Source organism: Aphelocoma coerulescens, chromosome 5, assembly GCF_041296385.1.
Source record: "Aphelocoma coerulescens isolate FSJ_1873_10779 chromosome 5, UR_Acoe_1.0, whole genome shotgun sequence".
Classification (NCBI taxonomy): domain Eukaryota; kingdom Metazoa; phylum Chordata; class Aves; order Passeriformes; family Corvidae; genus Aphelocoma; species Aphelocoma coerulescens.
In genome coordinates, this window is record NC_091019.1 from 63,142,698 (window position 1) to 63,165,355 (window position 22,658).

Genomic DNA, 22,658 nt, shown 5'->3' on the forward strand with positions numbered 1-22,658 from the left:
TAAAAACACAAAGACTTGAACAGCAGAATAGGTGTTATATTTTAAATGCTTCTTCAAAGGGTGATTTGCTTCAGTGTTTTCTCATTATTAAAGTAGGGCACCTGCTGAAATACAAAAGAAATTATACACAAAGCAAATGAAAATGCTGGAAAATCTAAAGTCAAGAAAGTTAATGAATATTAACAATGTCCATGGTGCAGCTGTCAGACCTGTCTGCTGTCTGTTCCAAAATCAACGTCTTCATTCAAGGGCTTCCCTCCCCCACCCTACAAATTCTTCTCAGTGGCACCCAAATTCTCCTGTAAACGGATGGGAACAGGCTCTGACAATTACATAAGTGACTTCTGGATGCATGAGAACCATCCTTCTGAAATCAGCAGATGCTACATTGCTGTAGGTAATGGAGAATCACAGTCACTTTGGTTGGAAAAGACCCTTAAGATCATTGAGTCCAACCATTAACCCAGCACTGCCAAGCCCACCACTAACCCATGTCCCTAAGCACCATGTCTGATAGTCTTAGAGGTCCTTTCCAACCGAAACAATTCTATGATTTTATAACTCCACGCATCTGATGACAGAGCCACTTTTTTATCCATCTAACTGTGCACCTGGTACCAGTGTAGTGTATTCTCTTGGATGCACTGCACAGGAATTGTTGGCAAAAGAACCTGTTCAGATTTGTCACATTTGCAACCCACAGCCATTTGCCTGTGTGTCCAAGGTTTTACTCTGAGTGTTGAGACTCTGCAGGGCTGCATGACCCTGCCCTGTGCTGCAAGTGGGCAAGCAAAGTCCAAAAGAACAGTCCAGCTGCATTTCCCTGAGGCTGCCCCTGAACACAGGGCAAGAAGGAGCTCCTGGGATCAGAGTCTTGTCCAGTTCTTGGACTCAGCAGAAGACACAGGAGGGCAAACAATGTTTTTTCAAGCAAACTTCCCTGAGGACCCCTTACAGACTATTCTCACCTGTCCCCAGAGCCTTTTGAGCAGGAGATGGCCACCTGCCAGCTCCTCAAATCCTGACCCACTTTTTCTGAGAACTCAGTGAGGGAGAGTTTCACAGACAAGAGGAAATCCCTAAACAGCTTGCAGCCCATAGAGTGGAAAGTTTTTTCTTGGTGGGGGGGGAGCTTGGGTTTGTTGTGGTGTTGTTTTTTTTCCCCCAACTTCCCAATGAATGCATCTGGCAGCTCGCTGTCCCTGCCAGTGCAGGATTCCAGCGGAAACCAGAGCTGGGAGGGCTCTTCCTGCCCGGGGGAGGCTTCCCAGGAGCGTGAGGGATTTACAGGCGTCACCTTTCTCTCCCCATCCCCTGCCGTGTCGCACTGAAGGCCATGTGCAGTGGCAAGCTGCAGACAGCTTTGCTGGTGGCCAGCTACTTTGTCTACCTGCTGGTGGGTGCTGCCGTGTTCCAGGCACTGGAGAGGACCGCCGAGAAGCAGGAGAAAATGGCAGCTGCCCAGATGAAGGAGGCTTTTCTGCAGAACTTCACGCAGCTCACGGTGGCAGAGATGGAGCAGTTCATGAAGGTAAGTGGAGCCCTGTGGAAATCCTTTCTCCCTCCTGTTTCCCCATCAGATGTTGTTTCCTACACAGGTAACTCTCACTGCTTTCCTTCTGATTGTGGTCACTTGGATGCTTCCAGCAAACCCCTCTCTAGTCTGAGCAGGCAGCTCACTCTGATGGTAAATACCGCTTGTGTAGCTGGACAAAACCTTGTGTGTGTTAGCTATTAAGAATCCCCATCCCACAATATCCTGTTTTTTTGGGGTCTTGCCTCCCATTGATTCTGCTTTCAGTGGAGCTGTGCTCATACACAATGGGTAGCATGGCAAGAAAAGAGGCTGTCTGAAGTGAATAGGTGTGGCTACCCCTTACAACAGTCACAGCACAAAGGAACAGTAAGGAAAGGTCTGTATGGAAAAAAAAAACAACAAAAAACCCTCCAAATAACTACAAGGAGGGTGGCATGATCAGAGTTTAGTTTTTGAGGATGCTGCAGAAGTGAAACAGGTAACCCAGCCAGGGGAAAATATTTCTGATCATGACACAGGAAGATGAAGATGAATATGGCTGTCTCTTCAACTTGGGTATTTCATAGCTCTATCTGCTATAATGCAGGAGAAAATGAGGAGTGCAAGCCTTGCTGGAAGCATTTCCTCGTGGGAAGCTACTGGAGCTCACAATGGGCCAGTTCACAGAATAAGAAAATGAAGGGAAGAACTGGTGTTTCTAATAGCACAACCAGCAATTCAGCCCCTCAGCCCCTGCTTCACCCATGAATGCATCCTCTTCACCTTGGTTGTTTTTTATGGGTAGGAGAGAAGGTAAAAAAAAAAAAAAAAAAAGAAAGATGAGCTTCTAAGACAAATCTTTGTGCAATGGCTGTGGAAATGATTTTTGTTAGCCTCGATTTTCTGAGACACCAGCAAAAAACATAGTGAGGGAAGAAGCTGGGAGGAAGACTTTGCTGGTGCAATTTATTCCAGCACACATCCTGCTTCTGGCAGGGCTCTTTCCTGGATTTTATCTCAGCTGTTTCTGTACAAAACAGCCTGCCTTCCAGATGTCCAGCCCAATGTTCTCTGTTTGCTAAAGACAGGGACAACTGGATACTGTTTGCTTTTTAAATTTCCTTTTAACTTAAAAAAAAAAAAAAAAAAAAAAAGAGATAAAAAAATAACGGGACTTAGAATTAAAACCAAGGAAGAGTCTGAAAATGCATAAAGTGATAAACGATAGCACTGAAGAAGTGTGGAAAAAACATCTACTTAAGCCTTGCGTGGCAGGGCAACCCAAGCCATCAACCCAAACCATCTCTGACAGATGTTCCTCTAACCTCCTCTCAAAGGCACCTTTGCGAATGTGTGTGTAAATATGTAAATTTGTGCTGTTGCAGTTTGGAGAAGAGTGTGTATGTCAGGCTTTGCAAATCAACGGACTTTCTCTGAATTTAATTCTGTGACACTTACCAATTCACTGATGCACCCCTAGGAGGGATCAGAGTCACTGCTCGTACAGGTGGGCAAACAGCTCTTGGATCCACCACTGCCATCTTGAGGGCAAGTCCAAATCTAGCAACCAGCCACCCCCCGGCCCTTAAGCCGGTGCTCTGCCACATCCTAGTCACCCACAGGATCATGATTTTCCAAACTACTTGGCCTGAAAGGAACAAGGTCCTTGGCCACACTAAGAGAAACAATTTCTCTCCAAACACCCACTAGAGCAGTCAGCACAAACAGGGCAGAAGCTGAATACTCAAAACCACTGGATAATGGCTTCCCAGCCTTGGAGGTGGAGGTGTGAATAGCGTCAGATTATCTCTGAAGTGAGGGGAGTGGTACTCGCAGGAAAGGAGCTAAACCTGTAGTATTTTTGCAGCAAGCACTTGAGAAAAGCAGGCACAATAATACTAAATTTTGCTTTCTCTCCCAGAACCTGATTGAAGCCATTCAAAATGGAGTATACCCTGTTGGAAATGAATCACAGTTTGAAGAAAGCAACTGGGATTTCAGTAACTCCTTCTTCTTTGCAGGCACAGTTGTCTCCACAATAGGTAGGTCTAATGCTTTCCATTTATGTGTGCTTGTGTGTGAGTGGTGCTTATTATGTCTGGTTATTAGGACATGAATGGATAATGCTTTTCAGGATAAAAACTCCAGTGCTTCATTGTCATGGGTGGCAAGCAGGCATGGACTTGGTCCTAAGACCTTACTACTGCACAGCTGTTCATGCATTATTTTGGCTTGTCAAGAATCAGTGGCCTTTCCTATTATTTCCCACTTGTTTCTTCTTTTCAAGCCATCTGTTAAAATGTTCACTCTGCTGACATTTGTGGGTGAGAGACAAACTTCACTTTCCTGGTGTTTATTCCAGGCTTTAAATCTGAGAGTGCTGTAAAGCATGAAAAAATGTAAGGAAAGAAGTGAATCCTTCTGGGGCCTGGGCACTGTCTCCATAACCTGTTTTGAGCTGTTAATTCACATATTCAATTAGTAATATGCCAGGAGGAAAAAAAAAATGGAAAGGCGAAAGGCAAATGCTGTTCCAGCTGTATCCTCTCCCACCTCCTTGTGCACCCCCAGCCTCCTCACTGGTGGGCTGGGGTGAGGAGCAGACGCTGTGCAAGCACTGCAAAACAGAAACTAAAACACCTCTGAATTAGCAACACTGTTTCCTGCACAAACCCAAGGAAAATTAACTGTTTTTCAGCCAAAGCCAGCCCCACCCGCCCATTTCATACCATTTTAGATCATGCTCAGGTCTCACAGTATCCAATATATTTTCATTACTCAACGCCACTCTTCCCATCTTTTAATATAATACACAGATACTATTCCCTTAGTCTACAGATTGCCCTGTGAAATGTCTGCAAAATGTCCGTAAAGGTCCACAAATGTCCAATGAGTTGGTTTAGCCCATGACTTTGGGATCAGTCTGCTAAAGTGGCCACTCGGGATAGGAGAGGAGATGTGTTGGGGGGAATTAGTGAGCACCAAAGCCAGCTCAGGTCGGGTCACTGCTGCACTCCAGCTGCTTCTTGCCAGGCTTTTCCTCCTCTGGTTCCCCTGGCTCCTGCTCTAGTAATTCCCATAACATGCAACTTAAATCATGGGTTACAACAATTTAAAGGTATTTCCATTACAATCTCCACCCCTGGCCCCTTTGAGCCAGGTTATATCGTTTAACACTGCAATGAACTCTTCCCTTTGCTCTACTCCAGCTTGGATTTCTCCACAGACTGTGGTCCCTTAGATTGTATCTGCTCCAAATGAGGACTTACCTGTGAGCCACGGTCCCTCCAGGGTGTTCCTGCTCTGTCATGGGTTTGAGCAGCTTTGAGCTGCTCCAGCCTGGCCTCACACACAGGTTCTGATGCTTCCCACCTCACCTCGAGTGCTGTGTGCAGTTTTGGGCAACACAAAATAGAAAAGATATTAAGGCATTAGAGAGTGTCCAAAGGAGGCCATGAGGATGGAGAAGGGTGTGGAAGGGCTTTATGAGGAGCAGATGAGGACACATGGTCTGTTCAGCCTGGAGAAAATTGAGGGGAGGCCTCACTGCGGTCTTCAACATCTCCATGAGAGGAAATGGAGGGGGAGACACTGATTTCTTTTTTGTGGTGGCCAGTGACAGGACTCGAGGAAATGGCCTCAAGTCGTGTCAGGGGAGGTTTAGGTTGGATATAAGGGAAAGGTTTTTCACCCAAAAGGTGAATGAGCACTGGAACAGGCTCCCCAGGGAAGTGGTCACAGTACCAAGCCTGACAGAGCTCAAGAAGCATTTGAACAATGCTCTGAGGCACAGGGTGGGATTCTTGGGGTGTTCAGCATAGGGCCAGGAGCTGGACTCGATGACCCAGATGGGTCCCTTTGAACTCACCATATTCTCTGGTGCTATGATCAGAGTACCTGCTGCAGCAGGGCCTCATCCCTGGGCCACAATCCCTTCAGAGGTGCACCTGCTGTGGCACAGACATAACCACGGCCACATGCACTTTGAAAGGTACCTGCTCTGGATTGGTCTTATCCAGACCCACAGATGCTTCAGGATGCCCTGCTCCCACATGGATTCATCCACAGGTCACAGCCCCTTTGACTCAAGTTCACACTGGAGCTTCAGCCTGTCTACGAATAGCCATCACTCTGAATATTTCCCACTTCCTTCTTATTCCCCCATGTTTTAAATGCCCCTGTGGTCAGCTGGGTCCACCTGTGACAGCCTCCTCATTGGTGAGGTGGGGTGAGGAGCAAAAAAGGCCTTGACTCTGCGCAAGGGTTACAAAGCAACAACGAAACATCTCTGAATTAGCAAGACTGTTTCCAGGACAAATTCAAGTCACAGCCCCATACCAGTTAATATGATGAAAATTAACTCTATCCCAGCCAAAACCAGTTCAGGAACACAGGCTGTCCTGCCTGCTTCTCTGCTCCTTCATCACAAAGGTCTGTTATGAAGGTACATCAGGTACTTCCACTCCTCTTCACCAGCTTTTTTTAAATGAAAATGGAATATTTATGCAACAGGGAGCACAAGACAGCTCATGCATTTGGGGATCTAGTAGCCAAAAAAATCACTCAGTTGTTTTGTCTTTTCCCCCAAAGAAAACATTGCATTTTCCAAGTAATGGATGCCTTGAGATGAACTGTGCTTGGGAAATGCCTTTTCCCAGGGTCACTGATAGCCTAAAGACATACACAAAGTTCAGCACTCTTGCACTCAGGGATATTCCTCATGGGGTCCAAGAGTCTCGAGACTAAACAGCGTTTGGAGTTGTCCCACTACTTACATAAATCCTCTCTTGGTAGGACTTTAAGACAAATATCTCTCTGGCATGAATAAGTCAGCCACCAGCGAGGCCTGGACTAATTAGCACCATCTATTCTAATGCACACTGCACTGCCTTGGGACTGGAGTCAGTGTCTGAACATACCAACTTCCTGGGATTTAGCCAGGGAGGTCACTAACACACAGGCATATTGACAAGAAGCTGGAGATGGCTGCCTGTGATTCTAGCAGCCTGGGACTCCAGCCCTGATGTCTTCCAGATCCTCAGACTTCTATTTTCTGACTTCCCATGTATTTATCGCAGGGCAGAGCATATTTCCCATAATTGCTTCTCGATTGTATTTTTGTTCCTATTAAGGCTGTGTTGGGAACACACAGTGCTCCCTGCATTCCCCCAAACATGCAGGGTGAACCACTTCATCTGCCTGCTGCTTTTTACAGAGGAAAAAAGAGTGCATTTGGGCTGAGAAGCACTAGACACATCTTTTAGGGTCAAAGGCAGGCTGGATTGGGATAGGGGTGAATGTGACTGTGGATTGCTCCAGTTCTTTGGAATATCTCATCTGACCCATCATTTTTTTTATAGGCTATGGCACGTTACATCCTAAAACTGCGGGGGGACAGATCTTTTGTGTGTTTTTTGCTCTTTTTGGAATCCCTCTGAACATTGTTTTTCTGCACCGTGTTGGTAAGATGCTCTCACTGCTCTGTACAAAGCTTGGGAAATTCCTGTACGAGAAAGGAATGAGAAAGGTAACTGGTTTTACTTACTTGGGCACAGTTATATGCTCATTTCTAATGTTTTTCTCAAGTTTTATGCTGCCTTATCCTCAATTACATTTGTTCTCATGCTGAGTTAGACATTGTGCTAGGACAAGAGAAGAGACATTCTTCACTTGCTGAGCTAAGCAGACCTGTCAGCCATAGAGGAGATATTCAAAGAAAGGGATGCATTTTGTCTTCCCATTTCGATGGCAGCCACCCAGCCCCCTTCAGCAATCAGTGGAGAGAGTGAGCATCCCACCCCACTTGGTGAGACACTTATCTCAGGAGCTAACACCCTAGGGAAGTGCATGGATCCCTTTAAAACCAGTAAGGGTAGTTAAGCATCTCACCTTGAGGCAGCAAAAAGCAGGTGAGCTGTGAAAAGCTGTAAAAATTAGGTGAGGTGTAGAGGTTTCAGTGGGTATTGACTCAATGCATGGTGTGCTACCCTTCCTAACTACCCAGTCCTTCAGTCCCTCTCCACCCTTAACTTTGACTGAAAGGAAGCATCAGGCTGAAGTTGTCCATTTGAGCCCGGTTGCTGAAAGATGAGGAGACACCTGTAACAAGCTACAGACAGGATGTCTCTTGTCTCATTCATGCCCCATTTTATTTGCAGCTCCTCCCCTTCTCTCAGCACTGCTGAGGAAGTGGGAATAGCTTTTCTGTGTCTCCTACTGTAATTCTCTTTCAGGACAAGGTATGATTGCTACAGATAGCCCTGTTCAGATTGCTGAATTTCTTGTCATAATCTGGCAAATTTAAATAGACTATAGGGCTCAATCAGATACAGACTCAAGCATGTACACAATGCATGAAGGCATGAAAAGTTACCAACAGTTGCCATTAATTTCCAGGTTATCTGGATTTAGAAAATTCTATATGTAAAAGCTATGCATGTCTGGATGATAAATCTTTACATATAACAAGCTTTTTCTCTACTCAGAGCTTCTTCATGACTGCTGGGGAGGAGGATGGCTCAAAAGTTACTGTCCAGGCTCTTCTTTATCAAGAGCTCATTAGTTAAAATTCTTCTTGTAGTAAGATATCCACTGGGTAGGAGCCAAATTGTGGCATTGATGCAATGAGAAATAAAGTCAGTAACTGTCAGAAATGGTGCAATTATGTTTTATAAAAAAAGACTGCTTTCCCAGGAAAATTTGAACGTTCCTTTGGTGCCAACTCTAAATACCTGAAAACTAAAAATGAAGTTGCCTTGTGATAAGTGGAAATGATTTGACTCTGGTAAATGTCATTATATAGGAATTCCTCCTATAGTCATGGTCATTGATACAATCAGATAAAAGACTACATCTTCCAGGGTTGCTGTGGACATGCAACACCCATAACACCTGCTTCCCCCTGCTTCCAAGCAAGGTTAAGGCATATCCAGAGGAAAAGCACTCAGTAGAAATCCTTCAGTCCCTGTGGTCCTAGATAGCCACCCACTTTGAATAGCCACTATTATATATAGCTTATTTGTGCTTCAAATCATGATTCTAATTGAACTGGTTTATTTTTCAGAAGAAGATCAAATTTCTGACCCTTTTGTTCTTCCTGGCCACGGGGATCCTGGTTTTTCTGTGCTTGCCATCAGTCTTCTTCCAGATAACAGAGGGCTGGTCCTACAGCGAAGGAATTTACTTTGCATTTATCACCCTCAGCACCATTGGCTTTGGAGATTATGTAGTAGGTAAGGTTGATTCCAGAGAGGAAGCACGTCAAAACACCAGGATAATGACTGTAATTCCCATGGGTTGACTGAATGTACCATAGAAAAAAATCTGTCAGTCTTTGACTAGTCTTGGCCTTGTATAATTCTGGGGGAAGTACCCATTTCTCTGGGATTGAATGTGCTGATAAAAGCACAAAATCATCTAAATATAAGGAAATGAGGTGCTTTGGGGTACAAAGAAGACAAGTATTTTGGTGAGGAGAGGGAAAGTGCAGGGGGAGAATTCAATGAGCCTGGGAATTTTTGTTACCAAGAGGGAACAGTTGATGACAGTCATACAAAACAAGGCTTATATCACTGCTTTAGCCATCTAAGAGTTATGTTTCACAGTGTAGAGTGAAGAAATAAGTGATCATATTTCAGAATATATGACTTTACACAACAGACTGAGAGGTGGAAATCCCAATCATGGGAATGTGTGGGTAAATCTACTCACACTATTAGAAGTAGAGCTTAAATATATACATCACTGCAAAAGTGGCCTTCTTTAGTCTCCTGAGTATCTCTGGAGGTTTTCTATCCTCACGTGCCAGAGCTTAGGATTTCCCCTAAAGAAAAACTCTTTAAGCTGAACTCAAGCATGCTGGAATGCTTCTCAAAACATTTCTGTGGATCCACTGGACAAAATACACTCCATGAAATAAGTTTCCAGAGGAACTGCAGAATATCACCAGGAGACAAATCAGCATCCACACAAGAAGCAGTAAAGCACCTGGACTCCTTGGAGGATCCAAGATTTTTCTACAAGAACCTGTCCTGCCAGCATCTTGCCAGCCTGAACTTCTCCTCAGTGGGGATATGTGAAGGAAGCTGTAGCTAATACTTGAGCACTAGTGGAAGCCTCACATGCCTTTGTGAGGAACAGACATCCACCACACAACAAACCCCAGGCTCTCAAGCCTTGCAGAGGTGCTAGACAGGCCTTGGAGCATTGGAAGGATTTCTTACATAAGGCTGAAGACTTTGACAGAGGAAGCCCTCAAACTTTTCTAGACCCTGATGTGTCACTGCTGACCATAATTTCTCAAAATCTATTCCTCAAAATAGTCTGCAATACAGAAAGGTGGAGAGGGGCTGGTGCCATGCAGGAGAAAAACTGAGCATCAAAATGTGGCATTGTCTTTCCTTGTCCAAATCACAGGGGTTTTACAATAATGATAGCAAGTCACATCCTGAAAACCATGACTTCCATAGCACTTTCCTCCTCTTCAGCAGTATTGCTTTATAAATACAATTAATTGTATTTTAACTTTTTAATTGTTATTTTAAAATAACAATTAGATAGGCCTCATGGCTCTATGATTTCATCTTTGTTAGGATGACTTAACTGGAGCTAAAATATTTTTCCGTGCCAGTATTTAGCTTAATGGGCCTTAACAACAGTAATAAAATGTGGATAAGTTTAATGCTTCACATCTTCACAGTGAAGTGAGCCGAATCAATGACTGGTCTGAGAATTATGCACTGAGAATTGCTTACAGATGACAAATGGTTTTGTGCTGGCCAAGTGGAACAGAACAGGTTTGAGCTGATTTGCATTTTAGTAATTCAAAACTGGTTTGTAGCTGAGCCTGTTTGGGATAGGGAGACATGCTAGGAAGATGGCTCAGACTGGGTTTAACTGCTGGGAATACATGTATCTATAGGGGATACCTCTAGGGTGAAACCCCCTGTGCATTGTAAACTGCTGAAGTCCAATTTTGGGTTAACATTGCAAAGATATGACTTGTGACTTTGCTAACCCCACATCATGAACTCCAGATAAGAGCACAACAAGGAGATGCTTTGAACCAAGGCTGAGAATCCCTTTGCCAATCAAGTCCAGCAGAAGAAAAAGAAGCAGCTGTTGGATACCTATCCGTGAGGACAAACTTGCCCACTGCTGTCTCATTCCCAGAGCTCTCAGATAACAAAGAACAAAAATCTTGCACATTGATCTATGCAGTACAGGGCATTGAAGGACTTGAAAAGAGTTGCCAGCACCTGGGCTCCTTCTGGGCAGGTTCACCACGAGTTTTGTGGTGATCTCCCTGTCCACGCACTTTGCTGCGTTACCGATTACGTGAAGTCACCCTTGGAAGTGACTTAGAGCAATCCATAAGCATTATCACCAAGTGTTCCTGCAGGTGCCAGGGCCACATCATCTGTGTCATGATGAAAACATTGTGTGGGGCCAAGTTCAGTGGGAGCAAATGCTCTCTGTACATTTGGGGTGGGTTCCTGACATGTGAGGGATCAAACGAAATGACCCATGCAGAACAGCGGGTGTGAGATCCTGGCTGATGCTAAGAGGATCAGACTGCATGAAATAAGCTTTGGTCCACTGGTTTCCAACTCAGAAAGTTCTCTTCTTGGCATGTGTCAGTGAATTCTCATCAGCCACATAGGTTTTTTTAATGAAGGAAGCTCCTGAAGCCATTCAAAAGTGAGGTAGGAATTGCAAGTACTCTCTTTGTATGATCACAGGTACCTGTAATTTAAAGGAAATATTTATTAGGTTATAATCACACTCTGTAGAAATACAGGGAATTACAATAACCCAGATAATAATTTAATGGTTGTGTGGTTACAGTGGTCCACTGTGCTCTGCTTTTCTGCTTTGGGAGTAATTCCAAGACAATACAATACAATACAATTTAACATTATTTCCCACATTATTTCATTTACCTGTGCATGCAGCAGTTGAACTGGGATTGATATGCAGTAAGGGGGAAAAAAAATCCTGCTCTGATGATAATTCACCTCAATCACAGAATTATTTGCTTCAATCCCTGTGTGTCATTTGACAGGCCAGCATATTTGTATCATGTTCATTGCACATATCAGTTTATTGCAACAGGAAGAGAGTTGCCCATCCTTAACCTAATGCTATGGAGCTGACAGTCTCCACTACAATGGAAAAAGTAATCTTAAGGTACTCAATATAAAACATATTGATGAATTCATTAGACTGTTCCACTTTACACTGGCAAGGCAATTTTAAGTTTTTAATTTTCTCCTTCTTTCTCTCCCCTTATCTTCAGGTAAACAGTCTGACAGGAAATACTTTTCCTACTATCGAGTGCTTGTGGCCATTTGGATTCTTTTTGGCCTTGCCTGGATTGCTCTGCTGTTTAATTTATTGACAACAGTACTAGAAGACACTGAAAAAATAATTGTCAAGGATCTCCAGCAAATTGGAAAGGTGAGTAAGGACAATGTAGGAAGCCAGCAAAGAAGATGCTGGCCTGTTCAATTTATTCCAGAAGAAGAACTGCTACCACCACATGCTGGAGGGGATGCACAGAAAATGGAGTCGTTAACAGCAGATTCTGAACACACAAAAAATGGAAAAAAAGTGTTTCATAATAGCAAAACGATTGCCATAACATGTGAGAATTGAATTCTTCATTGGAGAATTGCTAGTTAATTATTCTAAAGAAATTCCCATAGAAATAAAATTTCTCCTACCTTTTGCTGAGATATGACCTTTTAGAACTCAAGACTTACAGTTACACTAAGCCTGAATATTAATGGTAAGAAATTTGCTCCTCAGTTTGCAGCTCAGTTGTGCTAACAGCCTGAGAAGTGCACCTGCTTTGCAAGGTGTTTTTAAGGTGCTTTCACAAAAATGCAGAGGAGGGGCATGGAGGAGCTTGCTGGTTCTATTTGGATTTTGCAGCTTGCAGGAAACCATGTCTCTTCCAGGAACTGACATGCACAAGCTTTTTTGAGGCATTGCATAGCACCTTTGGAAGAAGAAATAAGGGTGTATAACTTAATAGATGCCTGACTTGAGCCATCATATTGAATAAGGTGTTATGTTCTGAAAGACATGTTTAAATGACATGGCCTGAGCTCAGTCCAGAGACACTAGAATCATCTAATGGACAGGGTTATGAAAAGGTTGGCATGTTAGACATGATTGATTCTACCACTTCCTGTTTTATACTGAGATGAATAAAGGCAGTTTCAGCTTTTATCCCTGTGGCTCTGAAAAACCTTTCTGATGGTGTTTATAAAGAACACATAAACCCATATCTTTAGTTCAATTTTTATAGTCATTTCATTCTATAAGCTTTTTATAAGAACAGAGACCAGTTTGAAGGGAGATGTCCTTGCTGCTGTGTTTGGATTCCATAGGAACTATAAAGCCATTTAGCAATGATTCTGTGGGGCTGTGGCTTTCCAAGTGTGAGTGGTGTCTAAACCTTCAATAAGGTAAAAAAAAAAAGGATGTCAGATCTGGGTGTGTTTTTTCAGATGTGCTGTCTGGCTTGCAGGCCATCTCTGGGTGAAGATGCTGACCCTCAAAGGGTTGATCTCTGTGTCACAGGCCTTCTGTGTGCCAAAAGTGCATGAAAACCCAACCCTGAAGAGCTGGCAAAGCAGCTGGGGCAGGCACAGTCATAGAGGTGAAGCATCCAGTGTGTGTCTGTGATCACAGTGAAAATCAGTCCAATCCAACACCATCTCTGACAATGCCTAATGTGTCCCCCAGCAGTGCAAGGATCAGGCAGCTCTGCCGTGCCCCAGCACAGGGGGCCAACCCCTCTTCCAGCAGCTGGTGGCACAAGGCTGCTCAAAGAGGACGTGGGGTCTCTGTACATCAAAGTCCATGAATTTGCCCAAATGCTGAACTTACATCAGTGCCCACAGGACCCCCACATGGCAGTCCATAGCTTTAGTACACAAGTCCCTCACTCGGACAGTGCTGAACCTGTTACTTGACAGGTTTTTGTGAGCCTCTCAAGCTCCTGTTTTTTCAGACTGAATAATTCTTCTTTGCTCACCCTCCCGGTGTTAGTTACAGCATGACCAGCCCATGCCAGAGTTATTCCTGCATGAAAGTGAGAATAAATTACAGCTGTAAAGCAATTTCAGGTCATAAAGATGCAATCAGCCTTGAAGTTGGAATCATAACTATTTCAGTCAAACAGAACCATGCTTCTTGCCAGTGCAATTCTGCTGGTTCAAGACCTGGCATGTAGACCTAACCAAATATGTACTTTCTTTCCCTCCACAAATTATTTTCCAGTGTTACCCTCAAGGCTGACTTCTCACCTCATATGTCTCACTGTCAGTAAACCTTTATGAGGCAGCAGGAACAAAACCTGACTGAAATCAAGGAAGGGTAGCAGGGGTACCATAGGACACAGTGGTCCTTGTACAAGCCAGAATCCTGTTGCTGTCACAAGACAACTCCAGAACCAGGCAGAGAAAGCAGCTGGATGCTCTCAGGCAGGGATCTCGTCACCTCTCTGTTTTCCCCTCTCACCAAGCATTAACCCACATTATTATTTTCCAGGCATCATTCTGTTCTCTTTTTTTCCCAGCCCTTCCTAGAAGGATCATTAACCCCACTCCCAGTCTAGTGTAGGGACTGTCAGGGCTGATTTAGGGGGGATGGTCCTGCCTTGGGGAGCAATAGTCTTTTTGCACAGCCTCTCATAATTCCTTCCATGCCAGTTCCTGGTGTCTGATGTCACCCAGACCTAATGGAGGGTTTCTTCAACTTCTTCTCACTGTCCCACTTGCTCCCTGTTGTGCCAAATAACACAGCCCAGCCCTGGAACAAGCTGCTGATGTCCCATTGCAACACAGAGCAACTGAGGATGCTTTTTTTAGACATTTCAGGAAGGGCAAGACAGATATCCTGTGGTCTCTGACTGTAAACAACAAGCACAGAGCCAGGCAGTGGCTCTTGGAGCAAAATAAGACAAATTCTCTTTCCTTTGCCGTGGTGGGTGTTTAACAATGAGCCTTGAAACCCAAGCACTTCCCACTTCCAGGAGTCGATCTGTCCTGTGTAGCTATTTCCAGGTAATTCACTTTTTAACTCATTCCTCCTGCCATGCTTCTGGGTAAGGATGTGGCACAGAGGGAATGCAAAAGTCATCCAAGGCCAAGGGATCCAGGAAACATTAGCCAGGAATGGCCATCGTGGGGCTGTCCTCCTTCACGCACCAGGAACTGAGGTGTCCTTTCAACTGTAGATGCCAGCCTGGGAACACAGAAAACATATCCACAAGGATAAAAAGAAGAAAAAAAAAAGATAAAACGGCTTAGGAGAAACTCAACTGCTCTGAGATAGTAGGCTGTCCATTCATAAATCCTTATTGCTGCAGAGGCCTTTTGGAGAAGGGTCTTAGCTTTGCTGCTTGTGCCCTCCAGTGGCTGTGTGCTGCAGACCCTTTCCCTTCACCTCCCTGCCAGGTTTGGGTAGCTTTACTCCACCTCCCACTGTGCAGCTCAGTTTTGTCAGGAATGATGCCTGAAGTGGCCATCTAAACACAGAGACTAGACAGGAGTAAGGGAATAAGGCAGGTATTTGTTTGAAAGGCCTTCAAAGGTACCCCTGGGGAGCCAGAGGTCACTGCCAAGATGGACCCCAAGATGGACAAAAAGTCATGAGTTCTTCACCCTTTTATAGGTTTGGTTCATTTGCTTATCAGGGTTAATTCTCCAATTAAAACTTCAGCTAATGATGCAATTTTCCCAAGCTCACCCTCCTCTTAAGATGTTGGTTTACACATTTTGGGTCTAGGACAATCTGGGTGTCCTTGGAGAGCAGGCCTGGAGAGGCTTTTTTATGTCTACCTAGCATGAGAGAGAAGAAATTAACAGGCTACAAGAAACTTCAAAGTTACACACTAGGCAGTGCAGAATTTGAAAAATATAAAAGTTAAAACCTAAGGCATCAGTGGGAACCAGAGGACACCGCCCTGTATTTTTATCCCATTCTCACGAGCTTGCAAAAGGCTAAAAAATGCCTCATTCTCCAGAAAGAGATGGGGATGGGCACCTCAGACTGGTCCAGCCAAGGTCCCTGCCTTATACCCACACTGAGGCAGCTTTGTGGAGGCCAGCTGGGGATGTGATGTCTTTCTGCCAGCAAACCATCATGTGAAGGATCCTCACTGGCGGCACACAAGGTGCCGATGGTGGGGTGCCCTCCCATCATGTGCTCTGTGCAGAAGCTGCCTATTCATAATATCTGCTGCAGGGTCAAGGCACACATTCCCACCCCCTCTCCCACAGGGAAAGGGATTGGTCTGGAAAAAATGCGCAAAAAGGCAGGTTTGGGTGCAGGCTTTGGGGCCTGGTGGGGCTGGCCCACTCTGCAGCAGCCTGGAGGGCAGGCAGTGCCTCATGCAGCATGAGGGGTGGAGATAGGAGGTGCAGATATGTGGAATGAAGAACCAGCACCAAAGGGTGTGTGGTCCTCTGTGCTGGGAAAAGCAAGGGGAAAGCCTGGGAAAGCTGCGAGCCAGGGTGGGAGAACAACTTTTTTGGATGTGATATTGTTCCTCGTTCTTAAGCTGAATGATAAATCTGTCTCCAGAAGGGCTTAGGCACAGTAACAAATCTCTCCAGGGCTGGAGCAAGCAGCCTTTTCCAGCATTATCATCGTCAGAGCATCGCACAACAGCAGAAGAACTTGTCCTCACATCACCCTTGGGAGGAGGAACTGTTGATTCCTGTGCAGGTAACAGGGCCCCAGAGAAAATTCAGTGTATCACCCGAACTCATGCATCAGACCTCTGGCTCTCTCAGCCAGGACCAGGTGTCCTGGTATTGCTTACTGATAAACTAGACCCAGGCATTCATTCTGTAGTTGCTGAGGTTAAAAAAAAAATAGACTTGAATTGAGAGCAGAATTAGAGCAGAGATTCTATTCCACATCTGGAGATATAAAATAATCCCAAGATTTTTAATTCATGAGTATAAGCCAGGCTTTGCTCTTCTTCTGCACGTTCTCTTTGCCCAAGGGACAGAAACCAGGAATAAATCTGTTCCAAAATCCCTGTTCTGCCAAGTGATGGAGTGACAGAAATCCTCTGGAGACCAAGCAGAAGGATTCTCCACTGGCAGATCTGTACAGCCTGGAGCCTTTTCTGGGAGCTGCTCAAAGCCCTCGCTGTGACCCATTCCCACTGCGCCACACGGGGAAATCCAATTTTCATGGAGCAGCCTCCTGTGCAACTGCCAGCTCTCCCACTGCAGCTTGTTTTCAAATGGGAAACATTTCCAAGGCAAGCCAAGTACTTTCCAATACATTAAACCAGTTGCTGAAAAACTCCAGGAGTAGGACTGTGAAATATATTATCTAGGATTAAATGGCAGCAGCATGTTCCTGCATTCAGTCTGCACTGCTCCTCATACATCACCCACATCTTTGCTGCCAGCTAGGAAACAGTGTGCATTTCTGCACTTGAAACCAAGCAAAAGACATGAGGAATTATTTTTCCCCTCGGAAATTTAATTGCCTCCAGAGAGAACAGGAGAAGCTACACTTTGATCTGTCTTTAATTAGTATAAGGGCTGTTAGGGATCGTTTGAGGTCTCCCTCAATTAATAGCCAGTTCTTTTGGAGAGATTATTTTTTTCTGGAAGCAGAGACACGACTCAAAGCAGTGGAACACCTTGGCTAATATAATATCACACAGCCAGTGGGATAAGTTTTTTACAGCCATTGCTAAGCATGGGCCACACACATGCTGTTTTCCACTCTGTCACACTTGGACTTGTGCTTTCTCACCCGACTCGTGACCAAAAGGCTGGATCCAGCTCAGAACTGGTTTAACAAACATAACTAATCACTCTGCAAAGGCTTGTTTGTAATCCATCCCTCATGATCACATCCAAAGAAATAAAACCCCCAGGTTTTGGTGCCAGCCAAGTCCCTTGTACCATTCTAGCAGGATTCAAAGTGATCTTGAACATAGGTTATACACCAGGTCTCACACTGTGAGGAAGGGGGATCCTTTGTGATCCCTCACATGGATGTCTGGGCAACACTGGGGCAACACTGACTTCACTACATTACTGGTAAAGTCAATATTTAGCCATTCTGGAGCTAAAAAGTTGGGGGGAGCAAAAATGCTGCCTCCAGACCCTTGCCCATGCTCTTGCATTCCTGCAGAGCCTCACCTCCAACACAGAACATGAACTCAAATCTGTTTAGAAAATTCAACATTTACTATCACAAGGGGTTCTGGACTCAGTTAGGGTAATTCTCCACCATGGGTTTGGAAAGACTCATTATGCTGAGTTAAAATTAGAGCAATTATTGAATCCATTTGATTACCAGTTCGACATGATTTAGGAGACGTCTCCTGAATAAACACTTTCCAAATTTCTCTTTCAATTACTCTTACATTTGTGGTTGGAAACTACATATGTACTTTGTGGTGAGATGCTGAAGCATGAAATAATACTGGTTGGAAACTACATATGTACTTTGTGGTGAGATGCTGAAGCATGAAATAATACATCCCCAGAAAGAGAGATACCCTGATAAGCAGAACAATAATAATAACAAGCATGAGTCATTGAAAAATGAAGGGAGGTGCAATTTACAGTTTAACTTCATGGCTTCCTTGAGAGGGATTAGCCAGAAAGATGCTGATGTTCTCAAAGAACAAATGTGGTTTGAGGTGAAACTTTTCAAAAGTAAAAGATGACTGTTCATCTTTTGGCATGGAGAAAATCATGTATTTTGTCCAGAAAAGAGCATAAGGCAGAATTTATGCTGAAAGTCCCCCTGAATTCACTGTTCTGTTCTTTTAAATGACTCATTTAATGTTTTAAGAGCAATGTTAAGGTCTTAAATTTAAAATGGCTTTGGAGATTTACTGGAAACCAAGGATGAAACCTAAGCAGATGTCAGTCTATTATCAACTTCAGAAGCCCAGGCATTAATCTCAAAATAAAATACACGCTGCCTGACAATTAGAAAGATGCAAGAAGCCCAGTATAGGCACCTTCCAGTTGCTGGACACCAATTCTCCCTATCCAAGCAGTCTTCACAAAGCATGCAGGAGCTATTCAGCATCTCTGTTGTGCAAGTCTGTTGCAAATCAGTGCTGGGGTCAGGGCCTGTACATTGCCCCAAAGTAGATATAAATAATTTAGAGTTTAATGCCAATATCTGCAGAACTTCAGCCAGTCTCCCAATTGCCAGTATAAAATTCCAACACATAAATTGAAATTGGTTTTTTTTAAATATATTTTTCCTTTCTTCCTTTCCTTCCGTATTTCTTTCTTCCTTACAGCCTTCAGGTTGGTGATGGGATGAAGAATGGATGCAGCAGAGCTCACTACAGTAGCAGAAATGCATGGGCAGCTCCTAGAGAACATGGCCCAGCAGCAAGGTCTACAAAGTGCTTAAAGGCTGAGTGTAGTGACAACAGTGGTAGCACAATTGGGTGATGACAAATGGCCAAAAATTGCCAGGAGGAAGCCAAAAAGAGGAATTTCCAGCAGTGGTTGTAAAAGGCTACTCCTTGCTTGCAGCAGGTCTCTGGGCAAAAGCCTGAATACAAGCTGCCCACACTTTTTGCTTGAAGACAGGTCATTTTTAGGGCTGGGGTTTGGTAACAACACTTCCCAGTCATCATCTCACAGATGTCTACAGGGGCTCAGCCTGCCTTGGCAAACCAAGCAGTGAAGGTGGAAAACATCCTCTAGGAATGTCAAGGGAGAAGCACAATTTTTGGTGTGTGAAATTTGCATACTGGCATTTGTAGTAATGAACAGGACTAAACCATACCAGAGTGGGAAGGGCTTTGGTGTGGCAGCCAGGGTGCCTTCCAGCCACTCTTCTGGGAAGTTAAAAGCATGACTGGAAATTTCCATATAGAGCCCTGCTTTGGCACATGGTTTTCTCAGTGAATATGGTTCAAGGACAAAAACAGGGAATGGCAAACTCATGCTAAAACCCCCAAAGCCCACACTTACTTCAAAAATGGCAAAAAAAGTGGAGCAGTGAGTTGCAGAAATGGGAAATGTTGTCACTCACCCACCAAGGCCATCTGTCATACGTGGGGACAGCAAGGTGAGGAGAAGGGGCATAAAGAAGGATAGGCAGAGCACTCTCCCCTGTGGGATTAGGGATAGTGGCTGATTTTTGGGATCAGCCTACACAATAGGTAAACCCCCTTGATGGACATGTGTCCATCAGCTGAGACAATAAGTGCATTGTGGCTGTAGAGGGACTTTTTATAAGGACATGGAGTGACAGGACAAGGGGGAATGGGCTTCAAACTGACAGAGGGCAGGGTTAGGTTAGATATTAGAAATTCTTCCCTGTGAGGGTGATGAGCCCTGGTACAGGTTGCCCAAAGGAGCTGTGGCTGCCTCATCCCAGGCTTTTCCAGGCCAAACTGGACAGGACTTGGAGCAACCTGGTCTAGTGGATGTCCCTGCACATGGCAAGGGATCGGAACAAGGTGATCTTTTAGGTCCCTTCCAATCCAAACCATTACATGTTTCTAAGATTCTATAAACTGTGCACACACACGACAGAGCCTCCAGATGTCACCATCAACCCAAGCAAGAAAGAGGCACAGCACAAACCATGCAGAAAAGCCCCACTTGAAGGACTTCTCCTTCAGTCCTTGTTCCCCTGTCTGGGACAGAAAGGCAGGAGGGTTTCCAATCCACCTGGATAAAGTGCTCGAATCACAGATAAAATCAAGGAATGTAGTTTATAGCTGTGCATGCAAGCATTTTGTATGCACATTATGCTGATGTAGACCACATGTGTGCTTCCCTGTGTGTAGGTGCTCATTACTTTTACATATATATATATATACACAAAGTTATATATATATAACTTTATCTATATAACTTTAGGTCTTAAGAATAACAGGCTCTTTGCCAACAGCTTTACCTGAAGGTAAAAGCAAGGTGTGTTCCCCAGTGCCTTTTCTAACCATATGCATATTCATCTCTTCCAGCACACATTCCTGTGTCACATCCAGCTGATGAGCTGAGAAACAGAGTGATCAGCCCTGTATAAAGGATCTGAGAGCACAGGCACAGGTGGGATCCCCCAGAGATGGAAGGCAGCATGCCTTCAAGTGTGTAGTAAGGTCAGTGTTGATTTATCAAGGAATTGGCTGTCTCCTCTATATTTCTTGGCTTGTTAAGTTCATTTTATGGCACTTTAGATTTTCAGCAATCTAAATTTGCCTGTTAGGAAAAGAAAGGCTTACAAAATCCCAACTCTGCCTCTTCTTCCCTTGAGCTCTGCCCTCTCCCTACTGCCCACAGGATTTCAAAGTGCATTCAGAATTTATTGGGAAGGAAAAGGCCCCTAGCTCTGCTCAAAGCTGGCATTTACATTGTCCCTGTCACAGTGTGGAGCTGTGACGCCGAATAAAGTCACAAGCAGAGCCAAGCATTGAGACAGCAGAGGTGTGGGACCCAAGGGTCACCTTGTCTGCTGGTCACCCTTCCAGGGCTGCAGAGGGGTGTGCAGTGTGGCAGAGCACCCTACGAGATAACTTTGTACCTGCAGATAACTGGGGCGATATTCGGGGGCTCTTTATTTAAACACATCCTTCCCCCTGAACACCACATTAAAAAAAATATTACTGAAGGAAATGCCAGATTGGGCATAGAGGTGTTGTTTTTACATGAAGAGACCCTCGGGGTTCTCCTGCACCAAAAGTGTTCACCCTCACAAAGTTTGAGCAGGGCGTGGAGGGATCATGACATGGACGATTACTGGATCTCTCCCAGCCATAGGTTGTCAGCTGAATCAAACATTGCTAATGCAGGATGTTGTCCTGAGACCTCTGTTAGCACAATGACGAAGCTTTTTTTAAGTCCTCTGTGTAAAAGGCATAATCCCTGCATGCCAATGGATCATATCCTTAAGATCCCTAGGGAGCAAGGCAAATGTGGAAAGAAAGGAAAAGGAAATCCCTTATTTCATAATGGTGCAAACAGACATGTCAGGAGAATTACATCAACATGCAGCACATGTGAAATTTAATACTCCTCCTAATGCATTTAGATGAGGCAAAATGTAAAGTCTGTACTGCCTCTGGGAATAATTCTGGTAGGAAGCTTTCACCACTAGGAACCAAGGTCTTTCTACTTTGGAATGTGAGCCTTTGTTTTCAAAGCCATCCTGAGAGACTTCAAAATCAAGTTTGTTAAGTGTACGTTACTCTTTGAAGATCTATCTTCCAGAATGAAACACTGGTGCTCTTCCCAGCCATGCTGGTGTAAATGAAGAGCAGCATGGCTGAAAATCAGTAAATATTCACAAGACAACCTGTAAAAGAGGAGAGGCTTTGCACTGCAGAAAAACAAGATAAGCAAACACAACAGAGCCCTTATCCTTTGCCTGGTATCAGCTGGCGTTGCTGCAAGAGTGCTTCAGGATTGCATGGATTTCCACCAGCTTTAAATGTGGCCCATAGGGCTCTCAAAAGCTTATAAATACAATATTTGCTTTGGTGTCCTTGCAGACAGGAGGAGCCTGAAGTCTTCTCACTGGTTTCCCTCCCTTATATCAAACCATGGATATGGAATTCAGCAAAGGATATAGCTCATATGGGGCTTGAATTCAGACAAGTGACTTGAAGTGATGATTTCCCCCCTACCAGGCTGCAGATGATCGATGTATTATGCATGAAAATAGTGCCAGGCACAGATGGGGTGGGAGTAGAAGGTGTGAGCTGATAATGAGAGCAGCCAAGTTCTGCTAGAAACGACTCTACAACACACTTGCATGTTGGGCAGAAAAAGCATGCAACATGCATGAGAGCCTAGCTATGGTTTCAAGGGTCAAACAGATTAATTACAGTCAAAACTGAGATTTATGCAAGGATTTGAGTGGCATGGTTGCCAGAGGGAACAGGAGATTAGCCTTGATGATTCAAGGAATCATCTTCCAATCTTGTGTTCTTGAATAACCATTAGGGAGCTGAGTAAAACACGTTTTCTGGGGTTTAAAAGCTGAAGACAGGGAATCCAAAGGGGTGACATAGTACTGCATCAGATATTGCCTCCAGCAGGATCCTGGCTCGTACTCAGCACAGTGCTGAGAACTTGGCACTAGGTCCAAAGCTGAAACAAACAGAAATTTC

At 44.4% G+C, this 22,658-nt stretch overlaps 1 protein-coding gene across 2 annotated transcripts; it reads left to right on the forward strand.

Moving 5' to 3' along the window:
* The first annotated feature begins 1,243 nt into the window (after positions 1–1,243).
* Positions 1,244–13,741, forward strand: LOC138111956 (potassium channel subfamily K member 16-like). 2 transcript variants are annotated; one of them, XM_069018529.1, is made up of 5 exons: positions 1,244–1,531; positions 3,438–3,558; positions 6,877–7,043; positions 8,583–8,748; positions 11,814–13,741. In XM_069018529.1, the coding sequence occupies exons 1-5, from the start codon at positions 1,337–1,339 to the stop codon at positions 12,170–12,172; spliced, it is 1,008 nt and encodes a 335-aa protein (XP_068874630.1). In that variant the 5' UTR covers positions 1,244–1,336; the 3' UTR covers positions 12,173–13,741. The 2 variants fall into 2 exon arrangements, with proteins under 2 accessions (XP_068874630.1, XP_068874629.1); XM_069018528.1 differs by having other exon boundaries at positions 1,247–1,531; positions 8,580–8,748; positions 11,814–13,739.
* Positions 13,742–22,658: the final 8,917 nt, after the last annotated feature.